The sequence below is a fragment of the Balaenoptera ricei genome, chromosome 21 (genome assembly GCF_028023285.1).
Source record: "Balaenoptera ricei isolate mBalRic1 chromosome 21, mBalRic1.hap2, whole genome shotgun sequence".
Lineage (NCBI taxonomy): Eukaryota > Metazoa > Chordata > Mammalia > Artiodactyla > Balaenopteridae > Balaenoptera > Balaenoptera ricei.
This window is the reverse complement of record NC_082659.1, coordinates 24,647,818-24,673,082: the sequence shown is the minus strand read 5'-3', so window position 1 is coordinate 24,673,082 and position 25,265 is coordinate 24,647,818. Positions and strand designations below refer to the sequence as shown.

The following is a 25,265-nucleotide window of genomic DNA, read 5'->3' as shown; positions in this document are numbered from 1 at the left end:
AATCTCATTACGTACAAAGTAGGTAAGAAGGAATGTACTTTGTTCTCTTCCCCTAGCAACGCCTCTACTCTGCCCTCACGCCACATACCCACACTGAAACAGAATCAACAGTGTGTAGTAATGCATTTCAGAAAAGGGCTTTATTATATAATCATTCACTAAAACGTCTTCAGATATTTCAAAGTAGTGACAGTAGTGCTTTTGCCCTCGATCACCAAATTAATACTTAAGACAAAAATAACTTTTCCCTTCAATGGGGATGATCACTACTTGATGCTTATCTGAGAATTTATAATGTTTTGCCACTAGTGAGATGATTAGAAACACGTGCTCTAGAGTCAGACTACCTAGATGCATAACCTGGCTTACTATTTATATTACCTTAAGCATGTTACTTAAGCTTCCAAGTGTCAGTTTCCCACAAGTATAAGGTAGGTGATAAAAGTACCTAACATTTTTTAGTTACTCTGAAGATTAAATTAGATCATTCACGTAAAATGCTAAGATAGGGGCTGGCATGAAAGACAGCTCAATAAAAAAAAATAAGCTATTATTATTATAGTTATTAAATTCCCACTATGTTCCAAACACTTTTCTAGGTATAAAATGATTAGTAAAATACAATCCATGATTTTGAGGAGCTCACAATTCTAAAAGAGGAGACAGACAAGCAAATAATTACAATTCATTGAGATTACCAAGTACAATGAGTTGGAGAAGAAAAAGAAAGAAAGAAAGAAAAAAAAGAAACCTACTAAATATGAACAAGTACAGGTTGATCACATCAAATTTCTATTTCCTGAGTGGCTGGGACAAATTCAATGTTACCACTATACTTATTTGGGTTTAGAAACTACATGACCCAGATTTTAAATTAAATAAATTAAAACAAAGATGACAGCTCCTCCTTTATTTTAAAACCTTCCTTATAATTATAGGTTTGACTAACTAGCTTATTTTAATAAGAATTTTTATTTATTTATTTATCTATTTTTATTATTTTATGTATTTATTTATTTTTGGCTGCATTGGGTCTTCGTTGCTGCATGTGGGCTTTCTCTAGTTGCGGTGAGCGGTGGCGCCTCTTAGTTGCGGTGCGCAGGCTTCTCATTGCGGTGGCTTCTCCTGTTGTGGAGCACGGGCTCTAGGCATGCAGGCTTCAGTAGTTGTGGCACATGTGCTCAGTAGTTGTGGCTCGCAGGCTCTAGAGTGCAGGCTCAGTAGTTGTGGTGCACGGGCTTAGTTGCTCCGCAGCATGTAGGATCTTCCCGGACCAGGGCTCGAACTCATGTCCCCTGCATTGGCAGGCGGATTCTTAACCACTGCGCCACCAGGGAAGTCCAACTAACTAGCTTTTAATGGAGTTAAACTTTGCCCTTCACAAGCAGCTGAGGCAAGCTTCTGCCAACTTCCACATTAAACGTGCAAGTCCAAGTGTCTGCCCAGGTCCAGGACATATTTCATTTTGGCACACCTGTCATTCAAGCCTACTTCCAAAGTTACAAGACAATTACAGGTGTGTTTGCTTTTAAGCAGTCTCTATGTAAAATTCTGTTTGCTGCTTCTGTTATAAACCCATATTACTTAAATAATAACATATCATAAAAATCATAAATCTTAATAGCTAAATGTCAAACTATTGTACAAATAAAATTCTAAGTATATTCACTGCTGCAAGCGTTTTATAAATTCCTGCAAATAAAAGTTAAATGAAAGTATTTCAGAAAGAATTTATTCTATTTTGTTCAACATTGACAGTCAACCAAAAAGAGCATTTTCATCCATTTTATGCAGAGTACGCAGCTCTAATAATTGCAGTGTTCATAATTTAATCCTTTAGAAAAAATTTAAAATAGAGAAATAGAACTACCTGTCAAAAGGATCTAAGTCAATACTGGATTAACTCCACCACAGAAACAAAACAAATACTAAAATGGAAAAAAACATATCCAGACCACTATGGACATAGACCCTAACTTTTGCAGTAAAACCATGGAATTTATATATCTAGGGTTGTTGGGTTTAATCGAAAGTGAAATATTCATAAGAACTTCATACAACCTAATAGGACACACACCAAATTTGTTTTCCATTTAAGGCAAAAATATAACATGCCAATAGGGGAGTTTAACAGCTGATGGATGCAATTTTTGATAATATATTTAATCAAATGCTAATTTCTGCCCTCATTCTTTTGTTGATATTTAACACATATTAAAAGATAAGTATTTGTTTTCACTATATTGTTAGAACAATTGTTAAATGCTTTCCTAGAGTTATATGCAAGTAACCATTAAATGAGACACTGCAATGTTAAAAAACTACCTGTTAGGAATTTTTTTAATATATAATTATAAAATGAGATCATATTACATTAGAAAGCTAAGATTGTTTGGTTCAACTGAATGTTTGAAATATGTGCAATTACAATAGAAGCCGTGACTGCAACTCTTGGATAGCTGAGCCTAACCATCAAGAAGCGAAAAACCGACAGAAATGTTTTAATCACAAAAGAAAAAAAAATGATACCAGCTTTTAACTAATTCTATATTTACATTTTCTGGACACAGACTCTGACTTACTAGCTAATTTTTTTAATTAATCATACTCACTGATAGCAAATAATCAAAGGTACTGTGGTTTCCAACCTGACTACACATCAGAATCACCTGTGAAAAAACTACAGCTGCCACAGCCTCGTGCCAGGTGCATTAAATCACAATTTTCAAGGTTTGAGGATCTGACATTTTTCTAAAGTTTGAAAGGTGATTCTCATGAACAACAAGGGTAGAGAACCACTACACTGACTTAATTTAGATTCAGAATATGAAAAAGAGGAAATTACAATTTCACAGAATCTAAGATTCAGTATTTATTCAACAATACATTTAAATGCCTACTATGTGCCAGGCACTGCACTCGGGAAATATAAAGAAATAAGAACGGCATTTTTCCCTGAAAAGTTTACAGTCTAGCAGAAGAAAACAGATATATAGACAGGTAATTACAATGCAGGAGCCTAATTTCTATGGCAGAGGGAATTATAGAATACTTTGGGATAGGACAGGAGAGACACCATGTTGGAGAGGCAGAAATTTCCTGGAGGAGATAAGGTTTGAAATAAACTTTAAGAGAAGTAAAATCAGGTATCCATTCATAAGTTTAACTTTAAAGAATATCTCAATTTAATAAATACTTATAACAATTCTATCATACCACTTACCAATATTAGCCTGCAGTTGCTGGAGTAGGTCCAAGTTACTTGAACAGAATTCTGGAGTTATGTACACAATTCGGTATTTGCCTCTGTAAAAACAAAGAAACAGGAAATATAAAAACAATCACCCAATGAATACACCTGAAAACCATAACACCTGATAATTTTTTAAATAATGTATTATGCCACTTATTAAAAACAAAATGAATGTTATATGTATGTAGAGATGCACATATTCTGGTTGATTTCACTTCAATGCATCAAAACAAACGTTGGCAATACCAGCCAGGGAGTACTCAGCATAAGGTGCCATTAGAAGCCAGATTCTGATTTCCAGCAGTCTAGCCCCAAAACCACAGTGGCTTGAGTTAAATGATCAAGCCTAGAGTAAACCTTTTATGTGTTAGCAATCCACCCATTATCCTACCCTTGACTCCCATCTCCATGATTAAATCCATAGCACCCATGATTCTCCTGTGTACTCTGCTGTCTTGCCTACATCTTCTTGGGCCAGGGACAGACAGCATATGAAAGTCAAGTCAGTTAGTCTCTGTCCTAGAATTTGGGGGTCTAACCAAGAAACAACCCGTCAGTCTCCAAGTGACAAGACCTGTAACACGTTAAAAAAAAAAAAAAAAGAAGCTGCAGAGCAATCTATTTTGTGACTAGAAAAGCAGAGAATGCTCACCTCCTCAGAGAGAAGAATGAGGAATACACACAGAGGCTATGGATAAAAAGAAAGCCCTACTGTATTTTTAATACCCATTCCAGTCTCTTCCTGAGGGCTGGCTAATTTCTTTTCAGAGGGGTCCACAAGACATTCTTGTATCCTTAATATAAAATTCAGTATTTGCTTAAACTAATGTGACTGATTTTTATTCTGGGCAGATAGAATCCTAATTAAGACAATGTATGCAATAAAGGTTAGGGCTAGGGCAAAATTTGTATAGAGCCTCTTTTCCATTCTACCAAATGAAGACATAGATCAAATTAAATAAAATGAAACAATGTTCTATATGAAAAGACTATGAAATATTTAATCTACTGTGTGCTAGGCATGGTGCTTTCACTAGGAATTGGAACAAAACAATTAAGAACAGAACAGATACACTTTTAATCTCATGAAATTAACTCAGTAGTCTAATTAACACAGGAAATCGTATAAATACTTAGTTCTGATGCCAGACTATTCAGGTTTGAATCTCAGTTCTACCTCTTACAAGCTAAGTGATCTTAGACAAGTACTTAACTTCGGTGTGCCTCAGTTTCTTCAGTGTGCCTCAGTTTCTTCAGTGTAAAACAATGATAAGAATTATAAAGACAACTAATTCTTAGATATCTAGATTCAAGGTAAACCCAATCAAATCCCAGCTGGCATTTTAATTGAAAAGGTGATACTGAAATACTTATGGAAATACAAAGGACCCAGAATAGACCAAAAACAAAAACAAAAAATTTTTGAAAGAACAAACGTGGAAGACTTGTACTACCTATTTCAAGGCTTATTATAAAGCTATAGTACTCAAGACACCAATCCAGGCAGACAAACAGATTGATAGAACAGAAAATAACGAGTGTAGCAATAAACCCACATATATTTAGTCAATTTATTTTTCACAAAGGTGCAAAAGAAATACAGTGCAGGGCTTCCCTGGTGGCGCAGTGGTTGAGAATCTCCCTGCCAATGCAGGGGACACGGGTTCAAGTACTGGTCTGGGAAGATCCCACATGCCGCGGAGCAACTAGGCCCGTGAGCCACAACTACTAAGCCTGCGCGTCTGGAGCCTGTGCTCCGCAACAAGAGATGCCGTGATAGAGAGGCCCGCGCACCGCAATGAAGAGTGGCCCCTGCTTGCCGCAACTAGAGAAAGACCTCACACAGAAACGAAGACCCAACACAGCCAAAAATAAATAAATTAATTAATTAATTTTTTTTAAAAAGTTAAAAAAAAAAAGAAATACAGTGCAGAAAGGATAGTCTTTTCAACAAATGGAGCTGGAAGAAATGGATATGCCTATGCAAAAAAAAAAAAGAATTGTAATCAATACCTGGTACAATATACAAAATGTACACAAAATGGGTCATAGATCTAAATGTAAAACATAAAACTATAACATTTTTAGAAGGAAATAAAAAAGAAAATATTTGTGATCATGAGTGAGGCACCAAAAAGCAACAGCAAAAGCAAAATCCATAAAACAACAAATGGACAAACTGGACGTTATAAAAATGAAAAAGTGATGCTCTTTAAAGGAACTGTTAAGAGAATGAAAAGAGAAATCATAAACTAAGAGATGTTTGCCAACCATATACCAAATGAAGGATTTATATTCAGAATATACAAATGACTATCAAAATTCATAAGAAAAAAACAACAATAAGGAATAGGCAAAAGATGTAAATAAACACTTCCTCAAAGATATACAGATGGCTAATAAGTATATGAAAAGATGCTCAACATCATTAGTCATTAAGGAAATGCAAATTAAAAACACACTGACATCCTATTAGAATGGCTAAATTTAAAGACTGGCCATACCAAGTGATGGCAGAGATGGGGAGGAATTGGAACTCTAAGACACTGCTGGTGGGAATGTGAAATGGTACAACCACTCTCAAAAAAGTCTGGCAGTTTCTCAAAAAGTTAACACAGAATTATCATATGACTCAGCAATCCTACTCCTAGGCATGTACACAGAAGAACTGAAAACATATGTTCCCATAAAAACTTATACACAAATATCCATAGTACCATTATTCATAACAGCCAAAAAGTAGAAACAACCTAAATGTCCAGCACTGATGAATGAATAAATAAAATATGATATGTCCATACAATGGAATATTATTCATCCACAAAAAGAAATGAAGTACTGATAACATTACACTAAGTGAAAGAAGCCAGACACATAAGGTCACATCCTGTATGAGCCCATTTATATGAAACGTCCAAAATAGGCAAATCATTGAGACAGAAAGATTAGTGACTGGAAAGGAGTGAAGGAGAGGACAATAGGGAGTGACTGCTTCATGACATGGAGGTTTTGGGGGTGGGTTCTGAAAATGTTCTGGAATTAGATAGTGGTGATGGTTGTACAACATTGTGAATGTACTAAAAGCCACTGAACTGTACACTTTGAAAATAATTAAAATGGTGAATATTATATTATGTAGATTTACCTCAATTAGAATAAAAAGGTTAAACATATATCCACTACATGACCCAGTCATTCCACTCCTTGGTTTATACCAATGACATGAGAATATATGTCCATACAAAAATCTGTATACACTGGGACTTCCCTGGTGGCACAGTGGTTAAGAATCCACCTGCCAATGCAGGGGACATGGGTTTGAACTCTGGTCTGGGAAGATCCCACATGCCGTGGAGCAACTAAGTCCATGCGCCACAACTACTGAGCCTGAGCTCTAGAGCCCGTGAGCCACAACTACTGAGCCCACGTGCCACAACTACTGAAGCCCGTGCGCCTAAAGCCTGTGCTCCTCAACAAGAGAAGCCACCACAATGAGAAGCCCACGCACCACAACAAAGAGTAGCCCCCGCTCACCGCAACTAGAGAAAGCCTGCGCACAGCAACAAAGACCCAACGCAGCCAAAAATAAAATAAAAAATAAAAATAAAGAAATAAAATAAAAAGATATATAGGAATGTTCATAGCAGATTTATTAGTAATTTTCCAAAACTAGAAACAGCTTAAGTGTCCATCAATAAGGAAATGAAAACACAACTGTGGTAATTTCATATAATAAAATACCACTGATTTTTTTTTTTTAAACTACTGATACATGCAAGAACATGCGGAACTGTCAAAACATGATGCTGAAGGAAAGAAATCTTAAAAGAGTTCCCATTGTATGACTTCATTTATATGAAGTTCTATAACAGACAAAACAAAAGCATGGTAGAAAAAATTAAAACAGTGGTTCACTTTAGGATGGTGAATAGAAGGACAGACTGGGATGGAACATGAAGGAACTCTCTGGAGTGACAGTAATATTCTATATCTGGCTAGGAGTTTAGGTTACATATTTGTATGCATTTATTAAATCTCAGTAAATGTATGTGTGTGTGAATGTGTATTTATATATGCATATACATGTTAATACCTATATACACACACCTCTGTGTGCCTGAGACATTATTCTTGTTAGGAATTATGTCATGACAGGATTGGTGGGGCAAGAGATCTAGAAACCAGTCCCCACTCAGCCATTAATTCATTAGGTGACTTTGGGCAAATTCTTTTCTCTGGGCCTCAGTTTCCTCATCTGTGAAATGAGACAATACTAGATACTCTCCAAGTTCTCTTCCAAAACAAAATTTTATGATTCTATCATAATAATGCTAGCCTTCCAGTCCAAGAACTGAACATAACAGATTTCTTTGAGTTTGAAAGATTTTTAAATTAACAGTTACATAAATATACTATAAAAAGGAAGTATATTTTTAAATTATGGATATTTTGCCCATGCATTAAATAAAAATTTTTTGTGTACAAAATTTTCCCACATACCACAGACACTTGACCACATGATCAGAAATCATATAAATTACTTACAATTTAATATCCTCTAGAACATTTTTTGACTGTGCTGATCCAAGAAAGCAAGCTGGAATGTTGGACATTCTGTAAGAAGAAAAACAAATATTCTGGAACCATGTGCACACTACAAATATCAACTTCATTTTTAAGTGAGAAAGAACAAAGAAATATAAAGATGTACATCCTCGTCTTTGCAATCTCTTTTTGTAACTCACTAATTTGATAAATAAATTCCTTCGAAGGCTGTATTAGAAGACAGGCTGTTAAGGTGGGTTTTCCAAAAAGATTGCAGGCTCAGATTAAAGAAGTTTAAAATTTTTCACAACTAAAAACTACACGTCCATGTATATACTTCACACTAGGCTAAAGAAGGGTAACCAAAAGAGAAAAGAATTTTGTGATATGTAGTGTAAACTGGCATAAAATTTGCTTTTTAAAAATTTTTTTCGGGGCCATCTGGTAGCCTTGAATTACAGAGAACTCAAGAAAGAAGATAAGCTCTTCCACTAAAGTGTCATTTATTACTAATGAAGACAAAGCAACACTTTTAGCAATGCGTTACTGCGAACTAGATTTTAACATACATGAAAAATCAATTATTTCCTTCACAGGAGGAAAAACAAAGGGTGGTAATGTGGCAATGAAAGCATGACTCACTCAAGCTGGAGCACTTGGTCTTCCATCAAAGAAATAAGGGGAGAGATGACAAGGCCAATCCCGCCTACATAAACAGGTGGATACTGGAAGCACAAACTCTTTCCATACCCTTAAAATAAAAATAATACATTCAGACAAATAAAACTAAATCCTTGGTACTTTGATTTCTTCTTACGATGTACTTGTATGAGATGAACAGTCACTACTAATGTGCTACCTTCCTAAGAGTTAATTCATGCATAAATTTGAGCATCTACCCTCAGCTCACTCTCTTCTATATTTTACACCATTTGTATACATATTTGTATTTTGAGAGTTTATGGAAAGACTAAGCATGTCAAAACCTTGAAGTTTTATTTTTTAAAGGATTAGATTACTTGCTTAAGTACAACTTACCAGTTGCCATGACAACAACATTATCTCTTCTTTCTTCCAGTACAGAATGAATCACTTTCCACTGAACCCTGGAAGATGGAAAGCAAAAAGCTGCTCTGTTTTACTAACAAGAAACCCAATGGACAAGTTGAAATCCATTTAATTTTTTCACTTCCTCCAGAATTTTGTTTACATTTTTGAGCTTCAGTAAAAATATATGTACCGTGGAACTTGAAAACAAAAGCCCCATTTGACCAACCTCCCATTCAAGCTGACTGAACAACTAGGACTTCTGTTCATATTTGTATTAAATTTTATTATGTATAGCTAAAGTATAACATAAATTCCAGCTTCATCCTAGATATCCAACAGAGTCACTGATTTAAAATAAATAAGAGAAATGCTCTAGGTGAAAGGATTGACCAAGAAGGGAAATGAGGGAACTTTTTGGAGTGATTGTAATGTTCCATATTTTTAAAAGGGTTTAGGTTACATGTACACTTAAGATTTGCAAACGTTAAACACCTAAGGTTTAACCATTTCCTTATATGTAAATTTTAGCTCAAAAGTAAAAAAATAAAATAAGTAAATAAATATTTAACTATAGTTAATCATTTACATGCTAAAGTAATTAGGGGGAAGTGTAAGGATGTCTACAATTTACCTTGAGATGCATTTTAAAAATTGAATGGATTAAAAAGTGGATAGAGAGAAAATCAATATATAATAAAGTATAATAAAATGTTAATAGTGAATTAATGGTGAATATACAACTATTCATAGTAAAAAAATAACAACTCTAATGTATCTTTGAAATTTCTTTTAATAAAATGTTGAGGGAAAAATCAATTGGAAAGGTGATCTTAAATTCACTGATATGTACATTTATGTGCATTTTTCTATGTGTAGGACATAGTTTAATTTTTTTTTTAACTTTTTAAGATCAAAAGGAAAAATGAAAGAAATGCTTCCATGGATTAAATTTTAAATTCCCAGAATAGAAAAAATACAGTCTAGAGTTTTACATTCTTATTAGCTTTATTCAACTTCACTTGTTCTTCATCTCATTTGTATTCCTCTCATTTTAACACTTATAAATGTGCCCCCCTGGATGTAAATACCTTTGAATATGTTCAAACTGATATGATTATCACTGTTTTTCAAACTATTGTCTCATGAATTTCTATTACAACAACATGCTTTGGACAATGAGATGCACAAAACAGGCACATAGATACGTATATAATAAAATACAAGTCAGCATTAAATTAAGATTAATTTATTAATGTCTCTACCCAGAACTCTCTATAGTAAAGAAAACCATTTTCCACACTTATAAAAACAATCTGCAGATATGACTTTTACATAAATATTACTTCAAAATAATTTTGTAGTCACTTAGAAAAAATATAGTGTGGCACGTATAAACTATAATGAAGTTGTACTTTTACTGTTAAATGGATGGATTATTTGCCTTTTTTCCTTTGTGAAGAAAACAGTAAATATGCAATTTAATTAACTGAGATTATACTCACGGCTTAAAACTAGAATGGCCAAAGTAGGTCTTGAGGCAATTAATTTGCTTTGCAGTAGGTCCTGGTAACCAACAGTCTTAAAATAAAATGGGCATTTATGTTAAAATAGAAGTACACAAAGTGAGAGGGAGTAAGTTTTATTTCATTGACTTCTTTTAAAGAATATAGTGGTAGGTACCAAAGGTCACTGTTGTCTTTTAAATCCACCCAATTTTGTCCTCTGGGTACCAGTCATGACTCCAGGTAAACCCTTTGATTAATTACCTAATACTAAGGATTAGAACTTTGTTGTGATTCAGTTTGCCAGCCCCGTAAAAAAACAAGATGGCTTACCTTCATCAACAACTTCTTCCTCTTCAATAGCTTCATTCTCATCTTCATCTTCTTCTTCAGAAGGAAGACCCAGATTTCTTTCCATTTCTAAGCATTTTGAATGATTTGGATCTACTGTGCTACTATTTAGGTTTTCTAAAGACTGAACGTTTAAAAGAATTTTTAAAAGCAAAATCATTGACAGTGTTGTATCTTTTTCAGCAAACACAAAAGGAGTATTATTAACAGAGCCTACAATTTTGTTCAAAGCTGGCAGATGTGCAAGCAATACTACAAAAGAACATGTGTGCTCCAGTTTAAATATGTGCTCAAGAATGGTTTCTAAGGCACAAGGCCAAAGAGGAATACTGCCAGCATAAACAGGGTTCATTAATACCATATAATGAACTGCCCCCAGGGAAAGTTACCATAAATTTTGAATTTAGATTATTTAAAACATTTTTTTCTTTATCGTATTTCAATGCTTTCAATTCCCAAGTGGTAAATGTGGGTTTTAATGTTATTTTTGTAATGAGTTTCTCTATATCATGTGTCAGTCATATTCTTTTTGAGTAAGCATAAGGTTTAAACTATAAGCAAACAATAAATGTGTTTTTGGACTTGTCAAAACAACAACAACAAAAAGATTGAAATAATTTTAGGAAAGGAATATTACAAATGTGAAATAAAGTTTATTTGTTTTCATTTTGGCTTGATATCTGATTTCTTCCCCTAAATGAAGGTTATCTATTTAACGAATCTAAGGCTATTTTAAAATTGTTTCATCTGTAAAATTTCTGAGAAATAACAGGAAGAATTATTAAACCACAGTTCTCATTTTCTCTTTATATTAAACCTTCCATTTAGTAAGTTTGACTTTAAAGGTTTTTTTAGAAGTGTATTAATTTCAGGCCTACAAAAGGAAAAACAAGTGATTTTCTTCCTGATTTTTTATTCAAGTCAACAAACAGACTTAGAAAAGCATTTTGGAAATAAAGTTCTCTCATATGGGCACCAGGTTGCCTTCTAAGAGGTTCAATATATAATATAAATTTGTGAAAGTCCACAACTATCCTATAAATGCACTACTTTAACAGCACTCCTCGGAGAAATGGCTCATCACTAAAGGAATATGATTTAGTATGTACATTCTTTTATTATTGTTAGCTAATGTTTATTTTAAACACTTAGGAAATGCCAGGCTCTTTAGTAAACTCTTCAAAAGTAACACCTTAATAATAAATACGACTGTTAATTGAGTATCAAAAAGCTAAGAAACTTGCCCAAAGTCACACAGCTAATAAAGGGAAAAGCTAGAATTTGAACCCACATTTACATTCAGAATCCACATTCCTATCACTACCCACTACACTGCCTCAAAATTAAAGAATTAGGAACTTAATCCCATTTCATAAAAAGAAAAATCACATCAACCTAAAGATGAGGACTAACAAGGATGCATAATGGTGAACTTCTATGTTTTTCTTCATTTTTCACTTAATTTAGCAAAATTTAGGTTTTTCTTTCTAATTTTCCATCCTTGATTCATAAGACCTGACAAAGAAACCCGAGGTCAGGTGAAGTAGAAAATACATAAATTATAAAATGATATTTTCAACTCTGATAACAAAATAGGGGAAAACTGAACCATTTAAAACATTAGAAAATTATATACAATAGGAAACAGCAAATAAAACCAAAGGAAGTAAAGAAGAATATGGAATGTATAAAAACAGAACTTCCAAATAAAAGTGGATACACATGGATGGGAAGAAAGAGAAACCTGTTTCAATACTGGAGAGCTGAATCACTACCCATGTTCCAGGAAAAGATTAAAAGTAAGTGACCTAAGAGGGAACAAAAAACATACTTCTATGTTTTCTAGTATGTAAAAATTAGTATACTACTCCTACTACTACTACATTATTCATAGACCATACCAAGGTATAAAGAAATATGAAATGGAAAACAAAATCTAATGTTACATAAGTGATAGCAATCTCACTGTGGTGGGACCAGTTTAGAATTAGGCAATATTTTACTTAATTAATGTCTCTTGGAAAGAACTGGAAGTAATTTTCCATAATGTTGAACATACCTTAAGCATCTCCATTTCTAAATCTTCATCACTCTCAATTACATAAGATATATCCTCTTCGTTATCCTTGGAAGACAAAAAAAAAAAATTTCAAACATTAATTTCCAGTATAATTGACTCCATACCCTCTTTTCCACAAAATAAAGTTCCTATATGCTAAATAACTTTAGACTACTTCCTATTCTTCTCTAATAAATAAATTTACAATATATATTTATATGTTTATATGACAGGTAGATAGAAAGGAAGGGAGAGAGGATGGTAGGGAGGAATAAACATAGAAACAAAGAAAGAAACAAAGAACCAAGTAAAAAGAGAAAAAAAGAAATATAATTGGAAAGATAAACAAGATAGACAAACAGACATGAAATAAAGCCCACACTCTCTAAATGAGAGTACAGTGACAAGCTCACCTATGGTTAAAAAAATCTCAAACTGTGTTTCCCAAACTTTTTGAGTACAAGAACCTCTTTGCAATCTTGAAAAATTCTGTACAAAGCCAGGAACTACAGTTGTTCTCTTATAGCCACTGATTTTTAAAAGATAAAAAAAAGCTACTATGATTGTAATAATACCTTTAAATATTGTTATTTTGCAAATAGCATCTACAGGTGTTTGAAAAACAGGGTCAGATAAGTTATTTATTCAGCTATTGCCAATACCTGGTTATGACGAAACTACAATAACATGGCAATCCCCACGAAGCAGGTGTCCAAGGATAGAAACCTGTACAAAAGAAACCCACAAAAGAAATACAGAAGGACCCCAAAAAAAGGCTAATCTTTAAATTGGAAGTAGGAAAAGGAAGTACAGCCTTAACAGCAGTAACCCGCAAAAATTAAGCTTTAAAAAAGATTTTAAAGTTTTATACAAGGAAAGAAAAAATTTTTTTATTTTTTAAATCATTATTTATTTGCTGTGTGAGTCTTTAATGAATTTTTTAAATGCTAATAATTATTACACAATAAAAAAATGGCAATAATTGGGGTAAAAGATGTGAGTCAGATCATGAAATCCTGATCACAATTCTATGTCACTGTATGAAACGTATCATTTTAAAGTGAATACCTAATACAAAATTTCTAGAAAATCAAAAGGTAATGCAGATATTAGCAAAAGATATTCCCCAAAAGAGAAATGTGCTTTACAAATGGTTGGTATGAAAACAGTTTGAAAACAATGTTAAAATAAAGTGCATTCATATACGGATAGAAGTGATTACTAATACAGTTACCAAACACAGAGAAATACTGAGACTCTGTCATTAGAAGACTGAGGAAATAATCCTATTAAATGACTTTCAAATCTAATTTTAAAAACTTAAAACTTAGTTATTATAAAAGAAAATGTATAAAATTCTACCAAATATAAGCAACATAGGTAATTTTTTTAATTAATGAAAAACAAATGAGGTAAAAAGTATACAGCTATATGATGTCTCTTTTGTCTTTACAATAAAAGAAACACAATGACTCCTCTAATACAACTTTACTATTTCAAAAAATATGCTTAAGTTAGCCAAAAGAAAAACATAATCTCACAAATTAAACTAATCAAATCGGAACATAATAATTAGAAACCTAAACATGAAGTTGAGAGAAAATACAGAATGTTTAACAATAATCCATCAAGAAAAAAATGTAGGTTTCTGACTCTAGATGACAGTAAAGGTTAGTGTCAAGCAAAAACATCAGTTTATTAGAAACCCTCTCAGACTATCAAGTAAAGAAAACCCATATGAAGAAATAAAACTACTCTCAAAATTCAAGTTTGGAAGAGAATTCCTAGTAGATATGTAGGGAATCCACAAAAAGAAGAGGTATATATTAGGTAGGAGAAATGCTTAGCAAATTATAACAAATGTGTATTGACACTAAAAATCTTTCCACTATAAAATGCTGCTTATTATAGTAAGTCAGGAGTAGCAAACCCAGCCCACTTTTTGCTTTTGTAAATAAAGTTTTACTGAAATGCAGACAGGCTATTTGTCTATAGCTGCTTTCGCACTGAATTGGCAGAACTGGGCAGTTAACAACAGAAACTGTGTGGTCTGCAAAACCTGAAATATTTACTATCTGCCCCTCTACAGAAGAAATCAGCCAACCACTACCATGAATGAAAACTGTTTTCTCTTTACTGTATTTAGTACCTCAGGAGATTTGCAAGTAACATCACCATGATGTTTTTCCTGAGCCTGTTGTTCCAAACGTTGGAGTTCATCTTCTGTAATATCTAATGACATGAAACAAGCTCTTTCTGGAGTCTCTTCCAACTTATTATCTTCGAGTCCATCTTCAAATCCATCTTCTTCTTGTTTTACTTCGTTCGCAAGTACATTTTCTCCATAATGTTTAATTAAATTATCAGGTGTTGTGTCCCATGCTTCATCTTCAACTTTAGTAAAAATTTTATGTTCTCTAATTTGTTTCTGTTGTACTTCACCAGCAGTGGGCTCTTCCAATGATAATAAGTGAAAATTACTGCTGGGCCTCAGTTCATTCTCAGTAGAACCAAGTATCATCTTCTTCAATGAATACATATTTTCTGAAATATCCTTCAATAGTACAGAAACCCTAAAAAAAATTTTAAGAAAGGTGAGTTCAACTTTAATTGTGTTAACTCTAAGGACAAGTTTTAATGCTTTTTAAAAAAAGAAGATCTTCACTTAAAGGACACACTGGATTAAAGATGCTCTTCATACCCTAATACCTATGTCCTATATGCTTATAGCTTCTGGGCTACTCTCTAGTACAGCAAGGTACTTCTACATTCAACAGCTGACCTGCATGCTTACTAAAGTGTCAGTAGTGTTTGGTCCCAAACTAATTGTTTATGGTGTCATTCCTTATCCATACCTGATTTTCATGTTAAGCAGATATCCAAGCCTGTCAAACTGTATTTATAAATGAAAAGCAAATATGCTCTGAATGTGGCCTCACGCAGTCCACTGGAAGTGCAGTTAAGTGAACTTGAATTCATGTTTATGGCATGTATTTTGGCTGTTCAGGGGCCTTTTTTGTTCTCCCCTGGTTTAGAAGTGTAATCTAAATAAGTGAAGTAATACCGGAGACTTTTACAAAGAACCTAAAATAAGAGATTTAACTAGTTTTTGTTTTGACACTAAAACTTTACAAGATCTACCTATATTAAAAATGAATCCAGGGACTTGCCTGGTGGTCCAGTGGTAAGGAATCCACCTTCCAAAAGCGGGGAATGCAGGTTCGATCCCTGGTCAGGGAACTAAGATCTCATATGCTGCGGGGCAGCTGGGCCCGTGCATCACAACTACTGAGCTCGTGCGCCTCAACTAGAGAGAAACTCGTGCGCCGCAGCAAAGAGCCCGCATGCCGCAACTAAGACCCGGCACAGCCAGAAATAAATAAATAAATAATAAATCTTTTTTTAAAAAAATGAATCCAGTATTCCCCATTCTCAAAGTTTAAGAAAACTACTTAGCTTTGATATTACAAAGCAAAGCATTAAGCACATGTAATTTACATTCAACAGATATTCTAATTCCTAGAAAAAATCTGAAATGCATGTGAACAGTAATTTTTCATGTAAATGGTGATTTTTCTTCTTCCATGGAGGGAAAAATGTAAAAATGAATATGAAATAGCTTTATTAGTACCTTTCCCCAGTTGACAGTTATTTCTTTCAGAAAGTCTCAAAGTTACATAAAAACTACTGAAACAAATTGCTAGGGGGAAAATCACCTTGAAAAAGAGTTGAATTTCTATCTCATTACTTTGAAATCCATCAAAATCTATCACAAATCTCATCCAAAAAAGAATACATTAACATTGCGTTTTGTCAGAGTCAGAATTCTATTTCAACTAACTGCTTCACATTCATACAAAGGATTTTGGCCTCAAAATTTTATTACCACATTATAATCAATCACTGTTCAAGAGCACTCCTGCCTCTAGAGGTTTAACAAGGGAGTCATCCAGCAATTAAGGACAGAGCCAGGCCTGATTCCAAGAAGAATCAGCTGCTGGGCACCAGTAGCCCAATGTCTGTTAATCCAAATATCTCAAGTTATCTAATGCTTCGGCTATAAAATAGTCTTTAAAATCTAAATGTCTCTTGTTTTAACAGTCTGCTGATTAGGTAGACTTCTTTATATAATAACCACTTAATAACCAGAAAAATGAGGCTACTAAAAGTTGCTTTTATTTATAGATTTCAAGTAACCAAACTATAAATATAATTAAATGAAAAATGAGCATAAACAGAAAGAAAGAGACAACTTTGAATCTTCAATATTTTCCTTCATGTGAACTTAGGAGTTTTATTTTGCTTTGCTTCATAAAACATCCTACAAAGTAGACAGAAAGGCCTCAAACTTTTTGTGCACAATTTAACAATTGGAAAGATATTTCTCAAATGTATACATCAGTCTGTGTGCATGTATGCAAGCATGAGTCTACCCTAATGAACAGTAATTCTTCACTATATATAGGAAAATGCAATAAGAACAAACAGAATTGATAAAAAGAGAAATATTTAACCTCTGTGGATTTTCCAGTTTTTCAAAAGTATCAGGAAGATGCTTAGCCAGATCCATCATCTCCTCGGAGACGGAAGTCAATTGTTTCTTCACGTCACTAGGTAGTACTTCTTCCTCTGGAACAAAAGAATCAGTATTAATTTTCAAACTACAAAGCAGAGATATTTATTTAAACAGTATTAGGGCTTAAATTTTCATTTTGTTTCTTTAAATGAATTCCAACAAAAAGACTTCCTTAACCTATCTCCAAATCACCTCAGTCACTTTATTTCCCTTCCAAATTTTTGCTCTTTAAAATTTTAGACTAAATTCTAAGCGATCTGCATTCATACATATTACAACCCAGTGGTTATCAACCTAGGCAGAAGGTGAAGGCAGAAATGAGACTTGGAACCCATCTGCACTATTTCAAAATCAGAAACCAATATAACACCACATGGGAGGCTACGTACTAAATACAGTTTGGTAAACAACCTTACCCGACAGCCATTCCTCACTGCCCTCATTACCAGTCATCACAAAATAAAATGCAAGCCTTTCTAATCAGTGATCATCTTCCAAACTCGCAGCTTCATTCTGTCTGATGGGTCTCCATCAACACCACAAAACCTGCCCACCTTTCCCAAACCCTTCCCCCGCTTAGAATTTCTTACTCTTCATCACCACTTCTTGTGTCCTTTACAAGTCCACCCGGCTCCTCTGAGGCACTGGACAAAGGATACACCATTAGCTACTCCTGCTTGCTGCAGTTATCCTGTGATCTCACAATTACATCATTCATTGAAGATTTCGGCGCCTGGTTCACTGTCTCTTCCTTCCCTACTACTCCTGTGATAATTCCTGGTAACTTCAACATTCACAGGTAACTTGATAATTCCTGGCCACCTAAGAGTATGGACTTTTCAGTTCCTCATTCCCTCCATTTCCAACCATCTTTTCCTCAACTGACCTCAGCCACTCCTTTCCATAACCATACCCTTGATCTTACAATTGCCAGTAAAGTCACCATTTCCAAACTTCAATTACAAGCATTCCATACTGAGAACACCTGCATACTATCTTTCCTTCCAACACGCTTTCCCCAATACAACAATTCTTTCACACTTTCAGAACCAAGTCCACTGACCTACCACCTTTTCCTTACCCATTACCCTTGTCACTCCCCCCATCACCCATGTCTTACGGTCCTTCCTTACCCATATTAATCATTCCTTCCTGTGGACTCAACTCTTTTGCTCCTTCCTTCTTCTATGGCAAAACACTACTCTAATTAAACCCACTTTTTTTTACCTACTTGATGCCTATACCCAAACAGTTGAATATAGTTGAAAATAAAACACAATTATGATTACGACACTTTGCTTTAAATTCATGCACAGATCTCGACAAACCCTCAGTAATGACTGTTAGTTATTCTACATTTCCCACTCTCCCACTCTCAAGATGACTATTTCATCCCTCTTTCTCTCTCTTCAAGCCCCCAACACCTGCCTGTCCCTCCTTTTACTCAGAGAACAATTTCACTTCTTCCTTCATTAAGAAAACAGAAACAACAATGAGAATTATCTCGTCTTCCCCCACCAATCTGCTGATTAGTCTGCATTCGTATCACTACTCCCATTTACAGCAAAATTCCTTGAAAGAAAGAATTGTCCATACTCACTGTCTTCAAATTTTCTAATTCCATTTTCTCCTAAACTGACTCCCACTAAGCTTCTTCCAAAAGCTGCTTTTAGAAAGGTTACCGACGGCCTCCACACAGTCAAATATAACGGTTAATCCTAGTTGCTCATCTCACTCAAATTCTCAGAGGCACTGAAAACAGATGACTTACTCGGACTCACAACATTTTCTTCGCTGGCTTCTGAACACCACCCTCCTGTGTTTCCTCCTCCATCACTGCCCCTTCACAGGCCTCTTTGCTGCATGCGCCTCATCTTCCTGACCGCTAGAGGTTGGTGTGCCCTTGACGTCAATACTTGGGCCTCTTCTGTTCTTTATTCCACTCGCTCCCTATTTTATCTTCTCCAGTTTAACTACCATCTGTATGCTGACGACCGCCAAGTTTTATCTCCAACCACCTGAACGCACTCCAGAATCATGTTTCCAACTAAGATATCTCCTTGGATATGAATAAGCCTCTAAAACTTAGCATGGCCAAAACAGAAATCTACATTTTTCTCACTCAAATCTGCTCTCCTCATAATCTTTCCACTGTGACTGACCCTCCCATTCACTCAGTGGATCCAACCAAAATACCCTGATTGTTCTCTCACTCTCTACATCTCACCCCCCACAGAGAATTCATCAGCAAATACATACACCCTCTACCGCTTCTCACCCCCTCTGCTGCTACCAGCCTAATCCACACAATTATCATCTCATCTGGACTATTACAATAGCCTCCAAACCGACTTCCCTGCCTAAACACTTTCCCTCCTACAGCGTCCAGAAAAATACTTTTAAGATAAAAATTTAATCACATCATTCTGCTGCTCCAAACCCTATAAGGATTTCGCATCACTCACCATTGTATTTATTTTAATTAATAAAATATGAAGTCAGATTCACAGCCTGTAAGGCCCTAAATGATCTGGCCCAAGCTACTTCTCCGGCCTCATTTCCTATTCCTCTCACCCTTACTCATTTCACCTCAGTTACACTCACTGTCCCTCGGACACTCTGCTCTTTCTTCCCCTCACGCCTTCCATGTTCTCCCCTTGGGCATCATTCCCTCACTCAGACACATGAAGTAAAGAGGTTTGGTCTGTTTTGTTCAGTGCATTTTCGTCAGCAAGTGGTACACTGCCTGACCCATAATAAACACCCAACAAATATGGTATATGAATAAATGAATAAATATTCCCTTTCCAAACCAAGCTTCTTAAATTAAAAAAAAAAAGTTACTTACACAAGCTTTCTCACTTTCCTTACATCTTAGTCCTCTATTCACGCCAACGTGATTTCTCCCACATCATTCCACTACTCCACTCTTGCTTTGGTTACAGTACTTTCACGGTACCCAAGCCTGTGACCCTTTTTTGTGCCCCCATGACCACTCTCTCCTCGATATACCCTTCTGTCACCCAGTGCACCAAAGCTGCTGCAGTAAAAGATTACAAATGATTGCCACATTGCCAAATCCAAGACTAATTCTGAGTCCTCAGCTTCTGAGACTCCCAGGAAAATTTAAAACAGTTGATAACACCCTCCTACAAAAAACATGCTCTTTCCTTGGCCTGCTGCACACCCCGCCTCCTCGTTTCCTTCTATGCCCATGGCAGCTCCTCTGGTGTCCCCTCCTCCATGCAAACATTAAATACTAAGAGTTCCTCGAGACTCTCAGCCCCACTTCTTTATCTCAAACTCCTAATTCTTTACCTTTAACTCAAACTCTCCCCTGAGTTACAGGCTGGGTATCTAAGTGCCTACGGGCCACCACCTCCATTTCGCTAGCTCGCAGGCTTCCTTCCTTTAACATGCCTAAAACCAACGGTATGACTCCTCAACCCCAAATCCTGCTCCTCCTCTGCAATGTTTCTCATCGCTGTTGCTCATGCCAACAGCACAGGACTGATCCTTGGCACATGGCTCACACCATCACATTAAATTCTCTTCATTCTACTGCCCTATTAAATGTCTTTTGCATCTATCCACTTCTCTCCATCCTCAATATAACCAATTAAGCCAGGTCACCATCACCTCTCACTTGGATTATGGGCACAGCCTCCTAACAGGTCTTTCCACTGTGACCCTTGCCCTCCAGAACCCATTTTCTGCTCTACAGTCCAAGTTCGTATTTTTTAATATAATTCACGTCACTCCTGTGCTTAAAGCCCTCAATAGCTCTTAGGAGGAAATGTAAACCCCTAACATGGCCTATCTGCTTTCCTTTTTCTGCTTCTCCTACACCCCTCACCCTGTCATATTCAATAGCTCACCACGCTTTACTGCTTTCAGTTGCCTATAGATACCTCTTACCTCTGAAACTTGGCCCCTGCTATTTCCTGTGCCTTTGACACTTCTCCTCTGCTCTTCAGCTAGCTGACTCCTGCTCATATTTCAGGTCTTGCCATAAACGTCACTTTCTCCATAAAATACTCTCTAATACCTCCAAATACGCATGGATGCCTCTCCTATATGCTAACCGTAACACCTTTTTCCCCACATCATAAGCCTCATCTTCCTACACTGCCTGTTTCTGGTTCACCTATATCCCCCATAAAGTTGTAGGTTTCCCTCTCAAGAAACAGATCGTGCCTGTCTTGTTCACTGCTGGATCTACATTCGTAAAGGGCTGGATAATATCTAATAAATGAATAAAAATATATTTAACTACTATATCATTTAGTGTTTATTAGCTACCATCTTGGGAATAAGCTAGTATTTTAAGTGAGAAACAACGTGCAAACATCTTTTTATTTTCTGATGTTCTAATCTTCTTGTATCCTTTAATAAAAGAAAAAACACAAACTTATAATACAAACCAAAAGTGGTCGTTTGAAAATATCGTCTGTATATACATGGGGGAAATTTGAGAAAGGTGAGGTTGACACTGCTGGAAGGAAAGAAGGGAGGGAGGGAGGGAGGGAGGAAGTGGCCATTCTGTTTGGAGAAAAACAGCAGAGTTATCGTATCCTGGAGAAAATTTAGAAATTTAAACCAGGGCACTATAAAGCATCTTATATACTTCAAATATTTATAGCAAAGATGTATAATCTACAGACTGAGAGGTGGGTGGTTGTATCACTGATGTTATTAAGACCCAACTCTAGAAGCCTAATGAACAGCAATGCTACAAAGGAAAAGTAGTTAAGTCCTGCTTTGCTACAACCAACATGCCTGAAGCCCTAAACTTTGGCCAAATAGACCTCATCCTAATGTCAACACTGCTCAGACAATCAAGAAGTTGTAATAATACTAAATATTTTGCACATGTGTGAATACTTTTTGGAGATAAACCTCACAAATGAGCAAATTCAAATTTTACCTTTTATTTTCAGACCATAACATACCTTCATGCACAGCAAATATCTGTACAGCATCTCCCAAATTTTCTAATTTTTGATAAATGATGAAACCAGCCTACAGGAAAACAAAAAAATGAAAACAGTATACTAAAGATCATCAAATAAAATTTCATGTCCCATCTTTACAAAAATCTAAAACAATGATTCCCAAGGCACCCAAAAAGCTGAATTCAACCTATTAAGTTATGCAAAGATCTAAATGTCTTTATTTATTCACCACACCAATTGTGAGAATGCAGAAAGCAGCTGTCTACACCTTAAAATAAAAATTTTCACATTTTAACGTCCAATATTATGAGCAGGTAATGAAATCAAATAACTTATAAATGGAATCTAACAAAATACAATCAAGTAAGAGAAAACTGTTTGACTACAGATACCCATTCCCCATTATCTCATTATTAGCCGTTAGTCAGTGTATATACAGTCCTCCTTCTAGCTACTGTTAATAGGAACAATCAAGTCACACGGATTTCTCATGAATAAAAATGCTACAGAACTTGTACTAGTTCTCAACAAGTTTTCTGATTTTTTTAAACAGAACATAAAGGAAAATTATCTTTCTATTTCCCCACAAAACTGAATTTTTTCTGTTTATAAATAAAAGGAGCTTCCATTCATAAAAACAGATGCAAAAAAGTAAACAATAAGATATTCATCTACAAATAAAAGTATAAGGGGAAAAAAAGCCCATTGGGACATAAAATACATTTCTTGGAAACAAACAAACAATAGTGATATATATATATATATATATATATATATATATATATATATATATATATATAAAAGGCCAGATTTCCTTATGTACGAATATGTAAATATGAAAATACATCCAACTAACAGCAGTAGAAAGCTAATTGTGGAGGCAATTTTTCTAAACTTTTACCACATTTTAAATATAAACATAAGAAATAAGGCCAGTTTCAATATAGAAACTGTATTGTAGTTATTTTTATTCTGTAGTGGCCTATAATAAAATACATCATCAATACCATTTGTTCTTGCTCAGTCTGAGCTTATTCGCCTTCCATGTTTTCAGAGAACTCACATTTTTTACATACAAATTGGACATTATTTTGGCTTCATGACAATAAAAATAACTAGTATTAAACAATCTGTTGATTGGTACTTGCTAATTAATACTCAGAATTACAAGTTTCACTAAATTTCTTCCTAAGTATTTTTAATGCCAAACTGATTTAAAAGATTTTAGTTAAGTTTGTGCCACTACCACAATAAAACTTTTATAAAGTAATTTATTATAAAGTTTAACAAACAGATCATAGTCTAAAGATGTCTGGTACATACATAAGCATCAGTGGCTGCATATAGTTTCTGGTCCTCAGTGAGGGGAAACTTACTCCAGTTGCTGCAGCGGATAGACTTGTCTTTCAGAAGCTGTTTACCAAAGAGGTGTTTAACCAAACCACTGAGGCTCCAGGTCTCTGTACATTTCAACTAAAAGCAATGAAAAATCAACTCAGCAAAAATTATTTCCTTCTATTTTCAGATATTCCTAATTATCTGATACCAAATTATCATGTCACACATAAAGCTGGAAATGTTACACCAAAATATAAGGCAGAGATAGTCCTTAATAGATTTCCTGTCACTAAAAACCTCATTTGCAGTTCACATTATAAGAATTTAATTCTGGAATTTCCCCAACGTAGGTATTAAAATTCTTGGACTGTCGAAGCATCATTCACAGACAAAAGCTGAATAGGTTGGTAGGGTTTCTACTTCTCAGCCAAATGAATAGTTGGCTAATATGAGAATTTAACTTAATGACTACATGAATAAAATAGGTGAAATATGGGTGATGGAAGTGTCAAACTTCCACTAAGAGCATCATACCACAAGAGCTGCATTATGCTCTTAAAAAAAAAAAGATATTGATATAGATGGATTAAAGAGATAAACTTAAAATACAATATTTAAATTTGCATATATATGAAACAAAGTGAAATAATACTAAATATGGGAGAGGGTGCTTGCTTAAAGAAACTGCTTGCTAAGGCAATGGATTAGAACTGAAGGTTTTCATTATGGAACACTCATTGGGGACTTCTTTTTTACAAAAACATTATATAGCCTACATTATTTCTTCAAAAAAATCTAAAACAGAAGGGACATTCTGTGAAACACAAATTTCTTGTTTGTGAAAATAATATACGTATTATATCTACCTTTTCATTGGCAACATCTGTCAGCTCCACAAAACTCTTCAATTTGATGTCAAAGTCACGTAGAAGTTTCCACTGATCTCCTTCAATTCCTACACCTGCCTTTTTAATTGCTTCATTTTCAAGCAACATTTTTAATCCCTGAGGGAAAACTGTAACATTTTTTTATTATTTCCATAGGTTCTATCAAATTTGATAGATTTTCTACTTCTTACACATTCTATGTTTATACTTAAACTTCTGTTTAAGTTTAAATTCAGAAACACACTTAACTTGAGTGTTGCTTTTCTTGCCTAAAGCAAAAAGTCCTGATTGATAAATGACAGAAAAACAACTAACATAAATGCTACCTCTGTTGTCACTAAAATTTAGCCCCTCTACACTTCAGTTCTCTACTCTCTAAAACAGGAATAATATCAATGCTTGACAGAGACGATGTAAAAATTAAATAAAACAGGGATATGAGTGAATCAGGTAGAACATAAATACTTAAGTAAACATAAGGTGATGAGAGAAGCACCAGTTAATTCGAGAGTTTAATTTCATATGGATAAAGTTGATATAATACAATTATCAACCATATAAAAATGAAACAAATAAAAGAGATACCAACCTGACATAGAAGAAATATGAAACAAGTAACATTTGCTCTCTGACACACACAGCTGGATTAGTGCAACTTTGCTCAGTTTCCCTTTACTGTATATTGGTGGCCATTCCATGTCAAATCCTACCACATCTCCATCAGATACACTCATGCTAAACGGGGAAAA

General features: G+C 34.8%; 1 protein-coding gene across 5 annotated transcripts in view; it reads right to left on the bottom strand.

Annotated features, from left to right (window-relative positions):
• WRN (WRN RecQ like helicase) overlaps positions 1-25,265 on the bottom strand; it is a 123,191-nt gene that overhangs the window by 66,806 nt on the left and 31,120 nt on the right. For all 5 annotated transcript variants that reach the window (XM_059909453.1, XM_059909455.1, XM_059909452.1 and 2 more), the window contains exons 4-16: positions 25,106-25,251; positions 24,496-24,644; positions 23,615-23,764; positions 22,289-22,358; positions 17,275-17,389; positions 14,910-15,333; positions 12,761-12,826; positions 10,684-10,825; positions 10,351-10,426; positions 8,837-8,904; positions 8,441-8,549; positions 7,799-7,867; positions 3,224-3,306 (exon numbers count right to left, since the gene is read on the bottom strand). In XM_059909453.1, coding sequence (XP_059765436.1) covers positions 3,224-3,306; positions 7,799-7,867; positions 8,441-8,549; positions 8,837-8,904; positions 10,351-10,426; positions 10,684-10,825; positions 12,761-12,826; positions 14,910-15,333; positions 17,275-17,389; positions 22,289-22,358; positions 23,615-23,764; positions 24,496-24,644; positions 25,106-25,251 — 1,667 coding nt within the window. The remainder of the gene's footprint in view (positions 1-3,223; positions 3,307-7,798; positions 7,868-8,440; positions 8,550-8,836; positions 8,905-10,350; positions 10,427-10,683; positions 10,826-12,760; positions 12,827-14,909; positions 15,334-17,274; positions 17,390-22,288; positions 22,359-23,614; positions 23,765-24,495; positions 24,645-25,105; positions 25,252-25,265) is intronic.